At 55.8% G+C, this 18,981-nt stretch overlaps 1 protein-coding gene across 1 annotated transcript in view; it reads left to right on the top strand.

Annotated features, from left to right (window-relative positions):
• The window catches only part of DSCAML1 (DS cell adhesion molecule like 1), a 341,358-nt gene that overhangs the window by 257,967 nt on the left and 64,410 nt on the right, over positions 1 to 18,981 (top strand). The window contains exons 9-11 of the mRNA XM_047693447.1: positions 2,973 to 3,251; positions 3,637 to 3,756; positions 4,634 to 4,810. Coding sequence (XP_047549403.1) covers positions 2,973 to 3,251; positions 3,637 to 3,756; positions 4,634 to 4,810 — 576 coding nt within the window. The remainder of the gene's footprint in view (positions 1 to 2,972; positions 3,252 to 3,636; positions 3,757 to 4,633; positions 4,811 to 18,981) is intronic.

Raw genomic sequence — 18,981 nt, 5'->3', positions numbered from 1 at the left:
ACGGAGCATAATAATGCCTTCACAGACTAGGCATTTCATAAATATTAGATGAATTAGTTAATTAATGAATTAACCTGCCTTGGTAACTTGTTCCATTATCCAAATCCCTTCTTACTAAGAGAGACAGTCTTCCCATTGGATGAGCTAAGTCTCCTTGCCTGATTTCAGTCTTTTGCTCGCCACTTGCTCTGTTCACAGAGGAAATACAGCGCGAGACCCCCCATCCCCAGAGTTGGTCCTTCAGCCTTGACAGCCCCTTGGCCCTCTCCTCCTTGGTAGAACCTCCCAGAACTAGCTTTGCCTACATATCCTCCTCTGCACCCCGTCACTGCTTTGAGTTTCCCCTTGGTCATGTTCAAGTGTGCCTAGGAGCTGCTTCTGGGGCCATGGGAGCAAGGGCCTGACCCCCAGGAAGAACCGAGGGATAAGCTCCCTTGATAGCATCAATATAGCATCTTCAGGAATAGCATAGGAACCCCCCTCTTCTTCTGGATGGACCCCCATCCTGTGCTCTCTCTACCCTGGCTCACCTGACAATTCAACTTCTAAGATCAACCCAGGAAATCATATCTGAGCATGTGTTCATTCATTCATTCATTCATTCACTCACCCGCCAGGCGTTTATTGGACTCTTGCCACTGGCCAGGGAAGTCAGTCTTAGTTACTGCCCAAGAGGAGCTCCCAGACCCCCCACAGAAGGCAGGAGTGCAAACCGCCACCCTCCTGCCCTGTGACAGGTGCCATGATGAAGGTGGGCACAGGTGCTGTGGGACGAGGGCAGGCCTCACAGAAGACGTAGTACTGCAGAGGCTCTGAGAGGACGAGGAGGCATTTCCCCGGAGGCCTATGGGCGCTAGCTTCCGGCCTCTGTGGGAAGGAGAACTGGGCCAGGCCTGGTTCTGTTTGGCCTAGAGAAACAAACTAGAGGCAGACCTGGGTCTTTGCAACAGTTCCCTCAAAACATCCAAGGAGGCCAGAAGTCTTGGTCTGATCTAGGCACCCAAACAGGCCCCAGCGAGGGAAATGGCAGAGCCCAACAGAGGGACCTCTGGGAAATCTGGCCATTACTAGAGTCAGGAGCTTTCCAGATTTCTGGGGAAATCTCATTTGGAGATCCCCAAGACCCAGCCAACCACCCAGAATACTGGGGCAAACCCTAACCCGGGCAAGAGGCAGCCAGAGATTGGGAGGGGGAGATCCAGACAATGGCCAGAGCCCCAGTGGACCTAGATCTGGGCCCTGGGGGGAGCACGCATGATGGGAATAAGAGGGACAAGGGTCCAGCTGTGCTCGCCGAGGGACGGGCTAAGACTTGGAGCAGGGGGTGGTCACGGCACACTGATGGAGCCCCTGTGGCAGGATGGAGAGTAAGGTGGCAGAGGACACTGGGAAGGTCCGTTAAACACCCTGCTGAAGGGTATGGCTCTCATCCCATCCCTCCTAAATGTCACTTCCTCTGGACCTAGGCTCTTGATCAAGAACTTTCCAAGGGAGCCAAAGGGCTGCTAAGGGTGATTCTATGCCCACCCTCCACCACTCTGCTGGGGAAGCTCCCTGCTGAGCCTGAGGGCCTTGGGGTGCAAGGAGGGCCTTGGGGTGTAGGGAGGGCCTTGGGCATGCCTAGGATGCCACCATCCTCTCCCCCCACGGCTCGGCCCTGCTGGTGGTCACTGTGGGTAGGCCTGGGGTGGAAAGCAGCAGGCTTCCCAGGGGGCGGGGTGCTGGAGCCGGGGAGAAGGCCAGAGGACTGTGGACAGCCTTGTAATTTAATTATTTGACTGCAGAAAGGAGATCTCATCTACTGGGTGCTCATCCTTGTTAAGCTAATTGTCTGTCTCCTTCTCTCTCTTCTCCCCCCACTTGCTGGGGAAGTCGCTGTGGCCTAATTGAGTTATCATGAAGATAATGGCTGATGCCCTAGCCAGAGCTGAAAAAGGAGGATCCCTCTCACAGAGGCTCAGGCTCCAGACAGGCCCCCCAGGGGCGAAGATGTGGGCTGTGGGGTGGGCTGGATCTCTGGGCAGGGAGGGAGGCTGTGCAGATCCTGCTCAGCCGGATGAGTGGCAAACTGGTTGTCTCACGAAGGACAGGGCTCCCTCTCTGCTCCTCCCTGCCACGCAAGGGGGCTCACCGATGAGACAAAAAAGTCGTTGGGCGGGGTGTGTCTGGAGTTTCTTGGAGAGGCACCGGGCAGCACAGGGAGAGAGCATGGACCCTGAGAACAGGGACACCAGGTCTCAATTCCCTCTGTCACCTCTTAGGAGCTAGATGACCGAGGGCAAGTGTCTTCTCCATTCTGAGCCTCAATGTTCTGATCTGTGAAGTGGAAACGGTTAAGCTACATCATGTTATTGGGGAGGGATTCAGGGTGCTAGCACATGAAGGCCATGGGCAGGGCTGGGGTGGGAGATGGGAGCTCTGCTGGAGGAAGCCAGCAGACAGCATCCTGGCTTTCGGAGGCACAGCTGCGGGGCAAGAACTGGGGACAGTCTCAGTGCCCGCCTTCACACTCACACAGTCCCCCACGCCCGACATCTGGCGCACAGCACCCCTGTCGTTCACAGGTCCCAGAGAGCTGATATATCTTTGGGATGAGAAGGTGGCCCCGGGCCATTGAGAAGCAGCAGGGGAGTGAGGGCGAAAACCGAGTAGCGTCCGCAGGCAGATGGGAATCGAGGAACACATGCATCATCACAGGGACAAGTCTGAGGGTCAGGATTAATGCAGGCCAACCAACGCCCTACACAGAGACAGTGGGCCCCGGCCTGGGCGGGCAAGGGGATGAGAGCGAACGGCCAGGGGCAGCCCCAAGAGATTCTGCAGGTATAGGACAAGGCACTGGCGCCCTGGGGAATTCTACTTACAGCCCCAGGGGCAGGAGGGGCTGGGAGGTGAAGCCGTGAGGCAGTCGCTGCTGGCCAGGCTGGGGCACACGGGGGTCCTGACAGCAGCCTCCCCCTTTGCCTTCCCAGTGCCCCCTCTAATCCAGCCCTTTGAGTTCCCACCTGCCTCCATCGGCCAGCTGCTCTATATCCCCTGCGTGGTGTCCTCGGGGGACATGCCCATCCGCATCACCTGGAGGAAGGACGGACAGGTGATCATCTCAGGCTCGGGCGTGACCATCGAGAGCAAGGAATTCATGAGCTCCCTGCAGATCTCCAGCGTCTCCCTCAAGCACAATGGCAACTACACGTGCATTGCCAGCAACGCGGCGGCCACCGTGAGCCGGGAACGCCAGCTCATCGTGCGTGGTGAGCAGAGAGGCTGGGGCCGGGGAGTGAGGGCCCAGCCCTGTCGGCTGCCAGCAGTGTCTCTAGATTTGGGGTTGGAATCACAGGCTGAAAAACAGCTGGCCTTAACTAAGATCAAGAAGTTCAAATCTCTTGCTTTCCAGGCCCAGACCCAGAGGCCCTGAGAGGGAAAGAGCCCTGTTCAGTTAGCCACTGGCAGGGTGAGAGCTGGGACGCGGGACTCCCAGTCCTCAGCAAGAGCCCTCAGCATCTTGAGTTTCAGAGCTGCCTCTTCTGAACTTGACCATGGTGCAGGCAGGGCTGACACAGACGAGAAGGTTAGAGACCACAGAAGAGCATTAGAGACAGATGACTGGTTTCTCCCTAACCGTCCCTCTTCCCACAGTGCCCCCGCGATTTGTGGTCCAGCCCAACAACCAGGACGGCATCTACGGCAAAGCTGGCGTGCTCAACTGCTCAGTGGATGGCTACCCCCCGCCCAAGGTCATGTGGAAGCATGCCAAGGGTGAGCCCCTGGCCAGCCAGCATTTCCGAGCCCGGTCAGGGAGTGGGGAGAAGGAAGCTGATGGGGCTTGGGCCCATTTTCCCACACACCCACCTACCCCTGGGTGGGAGCTCTAGGTGGGAGTCCTGGGTTCTAAGCTTTCAGGGGATCCCAGGCTGTACTCACTCTGGATATCTGCCCTCTGGGATCGGCAGACTGGAGACAGCTAGAATGCCGACTCCAGATTTCCTCTAGTCCCCACAGATTGACCTCTCCCGTCCTCCATCCAGCCCTAGAACTCAGTGTATGTCTGCTTTCCCCAGCCCTCCCCAACCTGCTTGGGGTCCCGGAACCTCCTAGGCCCCTCCTCCTAACCAAACTATTCTGGGATTGCCATCCTTCTTCGAGCCTAACATCATCCCAAGGATACATTTGGTATCTGACCAAGTCCCATGCCAACATCTTGTCATAGGCCATGCCCATCACTGACACTGGGGGGATGGGGAGGAGACCACAAAGCCCCCCTTGGAAGATGGCTGGCTTCTTTCCCAGACCGGGCCATCCAAGACCAGACAGCTGCCATTTTAGGGCTCCATCTCGCCTTTGCCTGTGGCCAAGTGGCCTGAGACAATTCTTGGTCTCCAAGCTCAACCCTGAGGCTCAGTGCCAGGGCGGGCTTTGAGCAGAGGTCCCCAACTCCACCTCCTTACCTGAGAGCTGGGGCAGGGCCAGACCTCTGTGAGGCCTTCCAGTCACCCAGAGGAGCACTTTAGGAGTGCTACAACATAGCCCTAGGTCAGCAGGAGAAGGATGTCAGGGCGTCCCTTGGGCCACTCCCACCTGACCCAACTTGTATGCTAGTCTGGGCCCCAGCCCCCTAACAGCTGCCTCCTTCCAGGGAGTGGGAGCCCACAGCAGTACCACCCGGTCCCCCTCACCGGCCGCACCCAGATCCTGGCCAACAGCTCGCTGCTGATCCGCCATGTCCTGGAAGAGGACATGGGCTACTACCTCTGCCAGGCCAGCAACGGCGTGGGCACCGACATCAGCAAGTCCATGTTCCTCACCGTCAAGAGTGAGTCCTACCTGTGCGCGGCGCTCCTAGTCCCCCGACCACAGGCTGGGGCCCATCTCCACACTTGCCCAGCAGCCACTGTTCCATCTGTAAGCGGGAAGCAGGGAGGGTTCCTGGTCAGAGGTGTGCTCGGGACACTCATGTGGGGGACTCAGACCCCCGTGACCTTGGCCGAGTCACCTCATCTGTCTAGGCTCCAGCGTCTTCCCTGTGCTAGAAGTTCATTTCCATCCCACCCTCCCCACCAAACTGCTTGAGGAACACAGGAACTGATCACGGGAAGGGGAAGATATTTGGGGAAAGTCAAAAGAGCACTGAGACTCATCACTCAGTGCTCAGTCTGTGACTTCTAAATCCCCAGACACAGAGCTGGCTTCACAGCCTCAGAAGCCCAGATACCCCGGAATTCTGTTGAATCCCATGCAGATATTCCTACCAAATAAGACTATCCCTTTAGAGTCTTGGGGTCCGTATAATGGGTCCCCAGGGAATGGTGTCAGAGGAACAGTGTCCACCTGACCCAGTGTCAGGAAACGGACCACGGGCCATGCGGGACAGTGGTGAGAGCCTGTGTTTTAACACCCGACCAAAGCCAAGTGGGAATCTAGGCGCCATGTTGTAATTGTTGTGACCTTGATGAGTTTGCTTGACCTTGCCATACATACCTCATTTCCCTGGTAGAGAACCATCCCCGTTATGTTCTGCGTCAGGAGTGAGTGCGATAATATGTGGAAAGCAGCCCGTGTGATACTGGCATCCAGTCAGCCATCAAAGGCTTACCAGTTTAGCTATTGGTACCGGCAGTCCCTGCAGGGTTGGTGTGGGAATGACTGCCGAGGGCAGTGCCTGGTGTGGGGTCCCTCCTGGAAGAATCCGAGCTGCTTTATCGCTTGCCAAAGCCCGTGTTCAGCTCCGCACCAGACAGGGAAGCCCCAGCGATCGATGCGCAGGGAGCTCCGGGCGCCGGAATCCCCGCCCTGGGGAGCTGCTTCCCTCACACTATCAAAAAGCACTTTGTCCTTAATAAAACCAGGCAATCAATCTACATCCCTCAGCCGGGGAGAACTTCGCTAATTCCGCCTGCGTGAGGTGAGAGGGATAGCAGGCACCTCGTAGAACCGTCCCTGGAATCCCATCCTTCCCGCCCCCGTCAGCAGCGGGGATGAGCCCAGAACTTTAGTCTTTTTTATCTTCGTGTTTGTTCTTTGCTCTTCCTTCTCAAAGCCAGGGGATTCCGCCACACAAGCGTGGCTGTGGCTTTGTGGCCCCCGGTGTGTGGGATGAGGGGGGACGTGGGGGACGGGGGACCCGGCGGCCAGGAGGCTGGCTGTGTGACGTCCCTGACATCCTGGAGGGACCTGGGGCAAGTCACCTCACTTCTCAGGCCCCGCATTTTTCCAGCGGCGTCCGTGCTGCTCGGCCCAGGCAGCTGAGCGACAGCCCGAGATGCTCAGAGGAAGCCCATTTTGTAAATTCAGGGCAGCCCTGTGAGCGTGTGCCACACAGCATCACACACACCCACACACACACACACACACACACACACACACACACACACGGCGATGTCAACGCCGGGCCCTCTCTTCCCGAGGAGTTTCTTACCACTCCCATCACCTGTGGGCACAATCTGGACCTCGTTCCTTCCTCCCCTCACCCTCGTCCTATTTTCAGCCACCTTGTCACTCTCCTTTGCTTCCTTCCACAGCAAGGCACACGCGCACACACGCCTTTCTCACATCTGCTCCGTCTCACAGACACCTCGGGTCATACTTTCCCGCTCGCCACACCTCCCTCCCACTGCCAGGGATGCGGTGTCTCTCCACACCTCCTCACACAGCCTCTCCCCTGCTGCCACCACCCTCAGCCGACGGGCTGTCTTCCAGCTGTGCTCTCTCCGACCGCCTCACACGCGTGCACTCCTTAGATGGCCTTTCCCTGACACACTCCCTCTGCCACAAACGCCCCCTTGCATACCAGCCCCGTGCTCCCCGGTGACCCACCCGGCCATGCTAGGGACTCCCCTGCGCCACCCCGAATGACAGCAGGATGGGAGGAGCAGGGCCGGGGCATTGGAGGCCTGAGGGCAGCCGAAATGGAAGGGCTGAGCACGGCACGGCCTCTCTCTGGGGCTGGAGGGTCTGCCGGCCCTTCTGCAGCCGCCTGGACCATGCTACACAGCAGCCAGCCGCCGGAAGAGGCTCCGGAGACAGTGGGACGGGGGTGGGAGTGGGCACCGGGATGGGGCACAGAGGCTCCGATTTGCTTTGGGATCTTCTTCCACTCCGCCTCCTGATGTGTTTACGCAGGCATATTGCTCTAGGTTACCCACCCCCAGCTGCTCCCCTTGCTCGTCCTCCCCCCTCCCCGGTGCTGCTCTGCCCTTTCCTCCTTCATTCCCTCAGCCTTCTCCCATCTTCCCACCCTGACTTCAGTGGAAAGGGCACAGGAAGGTAGGGAAGAACCTTCAGGACCCAGGCGCGTGCGTCACCCATCAGATGGCTGGGGACACGCCATTCCTGGCCATCCCTTAATCCATCTCAAACACTCACCACCACCAACGCTCCCCTCACCCACCTGCAGACTTGGCCACAGGAACTGCCATTCCAAGGTCTCAGAGCCAATGTCAAGGCTTGCGTCGATGCACGCTCAAGGAAATGTTGACCCAATATGGCGCCACCCTGTCAGACCTCATCCTTTTGTGAACTCTCAGAAGGCAAACTGGCCCTAATCCCTACTGTAGCCAGATAGAAGGAAGGAACTGTAAACATGAAAGGGACACACATCATAAAAATCATCCAAGTGTCAAAGTGTACATTTGTGGTTGTTTTCCCTCGAGGAGTGTCTGTACCATTAGCCCCTATGGTTTGCAATAATAATTCAGTGGATCTTCATTGAGTGCTCGCTCAATAGGCTGACTGAATGCCAAGACTAAGAGCACGGACTTTAGAACCAGACGGGTCTGGGTTCAAATCCCAACTCTGCCACTTGAGAGCTTTGAAGTCTTGGACCGTGATCTCTGCAAGCCCCAATTTCCTTCTCGATAAGTTTGGGACTAGTAATACTTTTTACTCATCAGAAAGGATTAAATGAAACACAGGCTTAGAGCAATTAACGTGATACATGGCACCAAATACACGTGCAATAATTGTTAGTAATCATTCATTTGGGGAGCTGAAAATCTAGTGATGAGTCAGACAGAGTTGCTGTTTTTAGGAAATTTATTATCTTGAGGAAGAGGTAGACATCTACCCCAAACAACTATTATGGACAAAATGACAAGCGCCTCACAAGGCAACAAACACGGTGATACAAAGAGAATCAGGGAAGGAAAAGTCAATTTTGACTTTGGGGTGAATGAGGAAGTGTCCAAAAAAGCTCCACAAAGCAGTAGTCTCTAAGTGGGGATTAATGGACATGAGGATCTGGCAGGAACCAACAGTGACAGATGTTATTCCATCCTGGAGGGAAAAGCACAACAAGGGCGTGGAGGCAGGGCAGTCCACGAGTGTCATCTGGTGAACTGGGAGCTTCAGTGTCTGGTGGAGACTGAAGGGAGACGGACAGGGAACATGAAAGGTCAGGTGCTTATGGGCTCTGGAAGCTAAGCCCTTTCTTTCTCGGTAGCATTGACTTTTGATATCAGGCAGCAGAGTTCCAAGCACTCAGGGGTCTGGTGGGATTCAGAATTCCAATGACCCTTGTAGGCAACTGACCAGGCCTGACTGGCCCCCACAGCTCTCTGCTCCCCAGAGTACTGGTGTGAGCTGAGCCCATGATCGCCTGAGCTTATGGCCCTGCCTTGCCACTGTCACAGGCCAGCACATAATAACTTATAGAGCTTTTCCTACGCCTGGTCTGTGAGGTCAGCAGGCAATAAGTGCTTTCCCAAGAAGGTAAGGCACTGGATCAAGGTCAGTGGGTGATAAAGTCCCAGCTGAGACTGGAACTTCCCTCTGTGGGCTCCAGGTTTGGTAGCAAGTACAAAGACCCGGAGTCAGAAGGTGCTGGTTCCAGCTCCGTGACTCACCAGCCACCTATCCGAGAGCTATCACCTTCCTTCTCTGAGCCTTGGGGTATGCCTCTGAACAATAAGAGTCCTGTTCTAGAATCTGGCCACTAACTGATCCCAAGGTCCTTTCCAGATCAAACAATCTATGGTTCTCGCAGTGTCCATGGTCTTTTCAGGACATCACACCTCCTCCCAGGACTTGGTTGAAAGTAAATATAATTAACAAAATACCACAACCAGCTACCTTTTATGTCCCTTTGAAAATGAAAGCGAGAGAGAGAGATAATGACCAAAAGGAGGAGAAAGCAATCCTTCCTCCAACTGGCACACAGGGAAAAAGAAAACAAACCATCTTCAAAAAGAATGCTTTACGGAGAGGCAGGTGAAAAGCCAGGCTGCTTAGTCTGGGGTGCGAGGGGCTGGCTGTGTTTTGATGTCGTCACCATGGCGGTGGCTCCCTGGACTCAGAGGCCCTCTTGTGCCCCGGTTACCTGATTAGACAGGTTCTGTTATATCCCCCAGACTCTCCTCCACTTTGTAAATGCTCTGGCAATTGGGCCAAGGCAGGACCCATGGCCAATTAAACCCACAAGGGCTCTTTGTTTGGTCGGAGTTTTGATTTGTTTGTTTAGCAAAATGTCAGACCAATTAAAGCCAGATCCAAGAGCCCTCTCCAAGCACACATCCAGCCGAGTCACTGGGAAGCAGGAAGCAAGAGGCTGGAGCCAAGTGGGGACTGGAGGAGGGGAGGGGCCCATGCTAGGGAGGGAAGTCCCGGGCCTGGGTAGACGAGGTCACCTGTACAGAGGGCAGGATACAGAGCCTTGGAAAGACAACCGTGTGTCCCATGACCCAAGATGATCCCAATTTCAAATTCGCCCGAAGGGCATTCTTGCTTTTCAGACAGGAGCAGCCCCTCCCTTGTACCTAGTAACTGGGGCTCCTGCTCGAAAGGGCTTCTTCTGCCCTCATCAACCCCTGTCCCTCCCACAGGGCAAGGGGTCTATGGCCAAAGGAAATGGCTACCTAGAGCTCACAAACCCCTTTCTAGACCACGTTCCAGGTGCCCAGGGGATTCCCTACCCAAATGCCCCAAGCCGACCTCTAGGATCTTCTGCAGTTTTTTTCCCCAATCTGTCCTCCCAAGGAGGGGCCCTACCACCAGCGTGACCCCTAGACTGAAGGGGGCCTGGATGTGTGGGTTGGGATGCACACACACAGACTCATAAGGGCCCTCTGGGCACATGAGAAGAAACAGGTACAAGGAAACCAAGCCGCTGGCCCAAGGTTTTCCTCTGTGGTCCCTGGGAGTAGGGCCTGTCTCCTTACCAGACTGGAGCTCCCTGAAGGCTGGGCTGGTCTTCCCTGCCCTCTGTGGGAATGCCTGCCTCTGGCACCCAGCTCTGCAGCGGTCTCTGACCACTCTGGCCTGTCTTGCTGGGGACAACAGGCCGACTGACCCCAGCCCTAGATCTGGTCCAGTCCTACACAGCACCACGGTCTCCCCTCAGTGCTCTCCTCTGCCCTTATGAGTCTCCCTAACTGGCTGAGGGATGGGTGGGACGGCTCCTCTGTTGGATCGGCAGGAAGGGGGGCAAGGAAAGCCAGGTGGCAGGCAGCAAAGCCGGACAATGCTTAGCCTCCGAGTCGTACGGGCCTGGGGCTGACGCTGACCATGCCCTAGCCGGGGAGTTTGGTCACAGTACTTAGCGTGCCCACCCCAGAGCTGATCCTCAATCAGCCTCCCTTGCCAAGCCTCAGGGCAGCGGAGGGAGCTCCAGCCCAGTCTGTGCCAAGCCTAGAGACTGCAAGCCTGGGGCCTGGCCTCCCGGTCTCAGGTACCGGAGGGAGCGAGGGAGGGGAGGAGGGAATTAACCATTGCCATGATTTCCATGGCAATGATTATCCAGCTGGCTCTTTGGCCTTATTGATTTTTAGACTTCATAGAATATGGAGCTGCGCTTTCCCTCCTGCTTCATCAAACAGGGACAAACAGAGAGGCTGGACATAGCGTGTCTCCAGGCCGGGCTCCATCCTGCTCTCCCCACCTCCAAATCGTCCCAAAGAGGTCTGCAGCCACGGGTCCACCCAGGCTCTCCCCACCCTGTGCAGGACCCAGGGACACCAGAATGAAGAGATGGCTTGAGGGACAGGAAGGTCCCGTGCGGGGAGACAGAAGTCCTGATCTCTTGTCTCAGTGTTCCCTCTACACACTGAGTAAACGGGGGCCAGTCACTTCGTCTCCCCAGACTCAGTTTGCACCTCTGCTAAGAGAAGTCCCTCTCCCTCCGTCCCCTTCCCTCAGCCCCGAAGACAGGAACAGATCTCAACAAACAAGCCATCTTCTGCTGTTCTGATAGAGACCAGGCAGGACACGTGTTACCAGTTCTGGAACCTTGCTTTCAGAAGCCAGAGCCCGGGGCGCCTGGGTGGCTCAGTGGTTAAAGCCTCTGCCTTTGGCTCAGGTCATGATCTCAGGGTCCTGGGATCGAGTCCCGCATCGGGCTCTCTGCTCGGCAGGGAGCCTGCCTCCTCCTCCTGTCTCTCTCTGCCTGCCTCTCTGCCTACTTGTGATCTGTCTGTCAAATAAATAAAAGAAAAATCTTAAAAAAAAAAAATTCTCAGAAGCCAGAGCCCTCAGGGTTTCGAGGGTTAGAGATAAAGGCATGTCCAAACAAAGTCACATGGGTGATCTTCCCTCTAGAGGCCACCAGTGTCACCAGAGCATGTCACATCCCGTGTCACAACCCAGCCCCAAACCGGTCCTTTGTACAAGGTTTCAAGGTAGAATAAAAGTCTCTGTGTGGAACAGCCCCCTTTCCTGGCCCCCCTCACCTCTCCATGACAAGCCAGGTCCCCAGACAAGCTGGAAGGGACAGCAGGAATGACCTTGCCTGTGTGACTTCCAGTCCCAATGTGAAAGTGCCTGTACCTGGAGACATCTTGGCCCCAGGCTCACTGGGGCCCCTAGCTCCTAGCTAGAGGCTTTAGGCAGTGGAGGCAGGCAGTCCCCATGACCACGAGCACAGGAGAGCATCCAGATGGCTCTGGGCTCTAAGGTGTCGTTCAAGGCCTTCCTTATGTTCAGCTCCAGCAGTTCTGATGAACAGAATTTTGTGCATCCTACATGCAATCAAGGAAAAGGTGCAGTAAATATTCTGAGACACAAGGGAGCAGGGGTTCTCACTGGGTGGCCCAGTTTACTGGATGAGAAAACACAGGCAAGCAGGGAGCAGAAGCAGAGCCTCCAAACCCTGCCCTAAGTTAGGAAGCTTCGGTTGTGTTCGGAGACCCTCTGGATGGTAGGGGCAGAACAGATTTTTAGATCAGTCAACTAGCAAACAGGTACTTCCTGGTTAAATCTCCACTCCTGCCCCCCAGGAACTCAGAGACTAGTGAGGAAGCTGGAACCACCCTTCATTAAACAAGGTAGGATCACGTGCTAAGGGGTCTGGCTCTAGAAGGTCAGGGATGGAAAAACCCAGCGCAGACAGATGTGGTCAGACAGAGCTTTCTAGAGGAGTGGGACTTGAGCCTTAAAGAAGAGGTGGCAGAAGGAAGAGCATGAGCAAAGGCACTGGGGTAGGAAGCCGTGTGGGAGGCCACAGGGAGAACCTCTAATGAGAGGGTGGCAGCCCAAGATTAGGGAGAGAGCTTGTGGAAAGAGTGGCAGGGAAGTCTGCACCGATACTAGGATCATGAGCAGGGAATGGAGGGAAAGGGGGAATCTGAGGGTCATTATGAAGGAACAAGCACCAGGCGTTGATGATGTGGCGAACATGGAGCCCGGAGAGCCAAGGCTTGAAGCTGAGTTGAGCGGCACCATGGGGTCACCAGCAGAAGTGCAGCCGGTGAGGATGGAGAAAGGGTGTGTTCACTTTGGCCAGGTCCAGGCAGGATGACAAGGTCCTCTGGGGCAGCTAGACACTGGCTGACACTCTGCCAGGATTTCTGCCTAGACCAGCGTGCTCACGCTGGCACAATCCCCACGCCCCATAGGTGACTCAGGAGTCATCGTGTTTAGCTGGCAGGTGTCCTGTCCTGGGCCAGAAAGAATGAGACCAATGGACAACCGGAGAATTCCCCCCCAAGCCCTGCCCCCACCCCATCCCTGCCCAGCCCTTGGGGCCTCCAGCCCGGGAGCACCAGGCTTCCATCTGGCCTCTCGGGTCTACGGACACTCGAGATATGGTGGGATTGAGATTCTAAAGATTCTCTCCTGCTCATGTTTGCTCGTGTTCTGGCCTGCCACTGTCCACTCGTCATTCAGTAGTCACAGAGCCCCCCCCGCCCGAGTGCCTATCTCTGGTGTCGGGGGTAGGGGTCGAGTACGTGGGGCCCCAGCACACTGGCGCACCTGCTTGCCCACAGCCAGCCTGGGCCTGGGGTGGGAGGAAACGGGGAGGGGCTCCCCATGGCACAGGCAGAGCAAAGCGCACACCGCCTCCCACCTCAGGAAACCCCCTCCAGCTCCATGCAGGGAAGCTGGGAGCGGTCCTCCCTGGCACTCGGCACGAAGACCTCTCTCACACCTTGGATCCCTGTATAACTTTCCGGGGACGTGGGTAACAAAGTCCCACAGACCAGATGGCTTTAAAACCCAGAAATGTGTTCTCCTGCCCTGCTGGGAGCCAGACACGCAAAAATGCAGAAGTCAGCAGGGCCGTGCTCTGCGTGCGGACCCCAGGGGCGCGAGCTTCCCTTCCCGCTCTGGTCTCTGCCTCACCTCACATGCTTCTCCCTGTGCGTCCTCACACCAGTTTTCCTCTGAATCCGCCCCTTCTGAGGGCACCAGTCCCATTGACTAGGGGCTCACCCTGCTCCAGTAAAATGTAACCAAGATATAAGCTAAGACGGCAACTACAAAGACCCAATTTCCAAATAAGGTCCCATTCACAGGTACCAGGGGTTAGGACTTGACTATGTCTTTGGGGAGACACAACCCAACCCATAACAATACCCATGCTGAAGTTATACGGTAACTTCACGCTTTCCAGAACTCTGACAGCTGAAATGTCATCCCCTCCAACATCCTACAACTGTCCTTGTTTAAACGCAACAGGCAGAAACTCCTGTGCACGGAACTCTACAGCCGGGGGTCAGCAAACCGGGCCTGAGGTCAAACGTGGCCAGCTGCCACTTTTGCCGGGAAGCAGCCTTGCCCATTCTTCCTGTCTTACTGCCCAGGGCTGCTTTCAGGCTACAGTGGCCGGGCTGAGTCATCTTAACAGAGACCTATGGCCTGCAACGTCTGAAATGTCTACTGTCTGGCCCTTTACAGAAAGACCCTGCTGACCCTTGCTCTAGGGGGTTCCCAGCGATGTCCCAGAAGGGCCTCTTCCCAGTAACTAGAGATGGCATTACCATCAGCATGCTGGTGTCCGGTAACTTCAGAGCATTCTCTCATCTCTAAAATGGGAATAAAAATACCACCCACCTTCTCGCGTGGTGGGGAAGAGGAGTGGGGAGAATTTAATGAAATAATTCATGTAAAGCATTAATCTAGGTGCATGGCAGATAGCAAGCATTCCATACATGGTGGCTATTTTTAAGAGTAGTATCATTTTCCCAACATTCTGGGGAGAGAAGAGGGCCAGAGGCAGGGGAGAAGCGGGTCCCCGCCCTGACTTGAGAATACCTGGAGTCTGGGCTTGGACTCCTTGGCAAGCAGCCAAGAACTGACTGACCCCATTTTAAAGCTGGAGAAAGCGAGGCCTGGTGAGTGGGAGGGTCTCAACAGGGACCACCCCAGAACAGAAAGCAGGTCTGTAGTCCGAGTCTCAAAGATCCCGCCCTTCGAGACCCTCACCCCAACCCCCTTCGCACACACATACCCACCCACACACACACACACACATGCAAACACACCCACACACTGTTCTCGCCAGGTGTGCCCCCCCAACACACACAGGCAGTGGACAGCAAGGTTCCCATGGGTCCCCGCCTCCCCAGGCATCTCCCCACCACCCTTCAGAGCGAAGCTGATTGCTTGCACGCAATTTGAATTCATCTCATGCTTCAGGTGGAGCTTGGCTAATCAGGGGAGACGTGAAGCCGAAGTGGGTCCAATCAAATTAACAACGCCACAGCCCTGGCTCTTTAAGAAGGGAGAAAACAAAGCAGAAACCAGAAGGCACCCCCGCCCCCTCCAACCAGCTCTTCCCTGGGGAAGCCGGGAGCTGCTGCCTGGCTGAGCTCAGAGGACTGCCACCCACCCCGCCCCAGGCCCAGCACCCCGTGTGCCAACAATGCCCCTTTGTGGAGGCTTATCTCACTCCGCCAAACAGGGCTGCCGTTCTCCTCACGATCTTGTTAACAAGGAGGAGACACAAGCCTTTGGGGGGAAGGAGGGGAGTCGGCTGCTCTGGGGGAAGGAGGGGCCCCCTCACCTCAAATGGGTACATGTAATCCTTTCCCAAACAAAGACTCTGAGCCAGGAGGCTCCCTGCTCCTCTGACAAGTGGGTTTGTAGAGCTTGCCAGAGCCTTCGGGGTCTCAGTTGTCCCCCTGGAAAATCCTCTCCCAAGGCGGCAAAGAGGGGGACATCCGGAAAACCATTTTAGCCTGCCCAGAGCATCCTAATTAGTGAAAAGCTCAGCACAGATCCTCGTGAGGTTTCAGTTAGACTCTCAGAAGGACTTCCCGAAAAAGGGAACTTCTGCCTTGGAGACATGAAGAACCACAGGACTTTGCTGCTCTTGTTCTGGTCCTGTTGGCTCTAAGACCTGTTGGCTCTAAGATGGTCCTCCCTGCGGCGGAGGCAGCACCCAAGGGCATGTGCTTAGAATGGGAGGTAGAACAGGGTGGGGGGGGGGTCCTCTGCCCTGTCTATGGTTCTTCCCCCAGACCACGTGTGAGAATCATCCAGGTCGGGGAGGCTCTTAAGGAAATCCGCCGCCAGCCCCACCCTGGACCAACTAAATCAGAGCCTCTGGGCATGGGGACCGTGCCCTAAGATTTCTTCTTTTTTAACTTTCCAGGTAATGTGTATGTGTAGCCAGGCCTGAGAACTTCCTCAACCCTCTCCCCCAGACCTCCCACCTAAGAGAGCAGAATAGCCTAACCCCTTGGTCTCCTGGTTTCCAGATCAATCTCCTCCCCGCTGTGTTCACTGCGTTTCTCTTCAGGGACGCTGGGCTCTTCGCGCTCCTCTTCCTGGCTACCTGCGCCCCCCCCGTCCATAGCGCTGTTCTGGCCGGTGTCCCATTGTAGGTAAAACCATAGGCACCTGGGCTAAGTCCTGCCTCTGCCACTGGCTAGCTGTGTGATCTCGGGCGTCTCTAAGCCTCAGTTTCCCCATCAGCAAAGTGGAAATCAAAACAAGGTTGTTGGGGGATTAAGCAAATTGATGCATGATTAAGAATGCAGGACAGAGCTGGCCCGCACGCAGGCAGCCCTCAGTCACAGAAAGCCCCATGAGGACCACAGACTCCTGCCTACAAAGGGGGTGGAGAGGCGCCCCGTGCTTCCTTTCGGAACGCAACCTTCCTTGCCTTTTCCACATTTGATCCGGCCTCTCCCAACCGCCAGCGGCGTCCCCGTCCTATTTCTTCCATGATCTCCTTCCTGCACTTACTGCTTCTCTCCTTTGGGCATTCATCACTGAATCTTCCCTCCCTGGTGACTTGGGGACTTGTCAGAAACACCAGCTGAGCTCCAATCACCAGGCGGAAGAGAGGGAGGGAGACAGAGACAGAAGCAGCCTGACTCACTGCCAGCTAACTGCTGTCCCCAGCACCCTAGCTCCACATCGCCTGGCCTCCAGGCCCCACCACCCCAGCCCCACTCCAGTTTCCAGGCTCCTTCTGCACTCCCCCAGGATTCATCTGCACTATATCATCCCCACCCAGCTCCCGCTCCTGGGATAAAGCCCAGAGTGGGAGCAAAATCAACCAGGCAAAAGGAGGCGTCTGGACTGAAACCAGAGGGAAGGGAGCTCATGACTTGTCAGGGGACCTGGGGCTTGGTCTCTTTCCTGCCACTTACCAGCTGTGTGACCTTAGACAAACCACCTAGCCTCTCTGAGCCTCCACTTCTCACTGGTGATGTTGAGGCTAATAACCCCAGGCCACCTCCTTAACAAGAGTAAATCTCACGAAGGATGTTCCGGGGTTATGTGAACTGCACGGAACAGATCCCCTGCCCCCGCCCTGCCTGGGAAGTGGGACCCCGAGAAAAGCAACTGGGGGAGCAAGGCAGGGGCCGAATAGACCCAGTTGGCAATCCCCATGGCAGCATCTAGGAGCCCCAGAACCCCCTCTCCAAGCCTGGGGTCGGTCGGAAAGTCTGGGGATGCCAGGGGTGAGCAAGGAAGCAGAGCTGTCTCACGGTGTTTTAAAAATCTATCAGCCTCTCACATCAAATTAAAATGTAAATAGCAGCTGGTCTGGGCAGGACCTCGGGGGTGACAGGAGCCGGCCTGTGAGTAATTTCACAGACGGGAACCGGTTACATCAGATTCTGACAACTGTCTTGTTTCTGAAATTGATTTCCTCTCCCCTCGGCTTGCTGCCCCAGGAGGGTCCTGGAGTGAGGGGAGGGGTGATTCCGCTCAGCCTGGTGCCTTCCTCCTCTCCGTTGCACCTGCCAAGAAGGCCCCGACAGAACCAGGAGGAGAAAATCTGAAATTTCTGCGAGGCTGTAAGGCAGTGGCCTGGGTGCCCAAAGGCCCAGCAAGTGTCCTCCCTGCCCTGGAGTGAGCTAAGCATGGACCCAAGCAGGGGGACCCAGGGCATGGGTGGGGAATAGGAGAGGTTGGTGTCCTGCACTTGGGAGCTTTCCCACAAATATGCTGAGTCTTCCGTAGAGAGGCTTCTGTCCTGCGGAGTCTCCCAGCCGGGGACAAGGGTACAAGGACCCTGCAGTAGATGACATGCACCATGCCAGGGAGCCCGTTCAGTGCCCAGAGGAGGGACAACTGCAATGACATAGGGTATCAGGGAGTAATCTGCAGCCTCTATCAGGCTTGCCCCAATTTGGTCATGCATAGTGCCAGGCCCTATACCAGGTGCTGGGGCTGTAAGGCTTTGAACAAGACTGGTCCAGTCCACACAGGACTTCCTCCAGGACCCCAGGGAAATGGCCCACCCTCTCCACCTAAAGGGGCCATATTGGAAGGAGCTATGTATTAGAGGCGGCTGGCCTACATGGGTCTCCCTGATGCCTCTAGGCCCAGCCCCTCTCTGTTCCCAGGTCCCCAGAGACTCTCCCCTGCACCCGCACCCCTCTTTGTAAAAAGAAATTAGGTTTTCCTGGCTGTTAATTGAATTACACTGCAGGAAAGCAGAGAAATTGTATCTCATTAAAGCCTCCTGTGTCCTATTGGAGCACCATGTTGCCTATGTGGTTGCTATTAGCATTTGTCACAGAGGACTCAGCCCTGTGCCTACAATCCCTCCCCTCCTCCCCGCTGAGCCCCTAAAGCAGCCATCCCTGACGCCCGCCCTGGGAGTGCCCTGCTGGGGCTGCCCACCACGGAGAAGCCCCAGCTCTTTGGTGACAGCCAAATTCCATTTCCAAAGCCAGAGACTCTGTGCGTGCATAGCAGACAGACTCCAAGAGGTGTCCGTCCCCCATGACCACAGTAGCAGGGGCTTAGAGAGGGGAGAACTGCCTTCTGGAAGCCTCCGTCTCTTCATTTGAAAAATGGGGATAATAAGACTTCTCATGGTTGTTGCTGAGGGGGGGATCATTGAGCAATGAGCCAAGAAGCAAAGCATCCCACTTATTGCCAGCTCCATCATGGGCATCACAGGCCCAGGGAGGCCATGGAGCTTAGTCAGGACACAGGCTTTGGAGCCAGGAGCTACTTCACATGAATTAATTCAGTTAAAGTCCTAGAATATTGTCAGCACGTGGTACGTGGTAAGTTCGCAGTAAAAGGTAACCATTAAAGTGTGTGTGTGTGTGTAGAGGAACTTACTAATGCCTGGCTATGGGGAGATGTGCCTGAGCAACCGGGTGTAAGGATATTGACATGCAACTGACAGCTGCATCATGTTACGTGTATGTGACACCGTGTGTGAGTCCATGGTAGAGGTCAGAGTACAGGCAGTTACGGCAACCGTGTTTGTGACTTTAGGGTGTGTTTTTATCACTGCTTTGTGTGTGTGTGTGTGTGTGTCTTTGCTCCTGTAGGTAGGTGACCGAACATGAACATCTC

The sequence above is a fragment of the Lutra lutra genome, chromosome 10, assembly GCF_902655055.1.
Source record: "Lutra lutra chromosome 10, mLutLut1.2, whole genome shotgun sequence".
In the NCBI taxonomy this organism is placed as follows: domain Eukaryota; kingdom Metazoa; phylum Chordata; class Mammalia; order Carnivora; family Mustelidae; genus Lutra; species Lutra lutra.
Note: the sequence above shows the minus strand (reverse complement) of the source record. Positions and strands in the feature narration are given on the sequence as shown.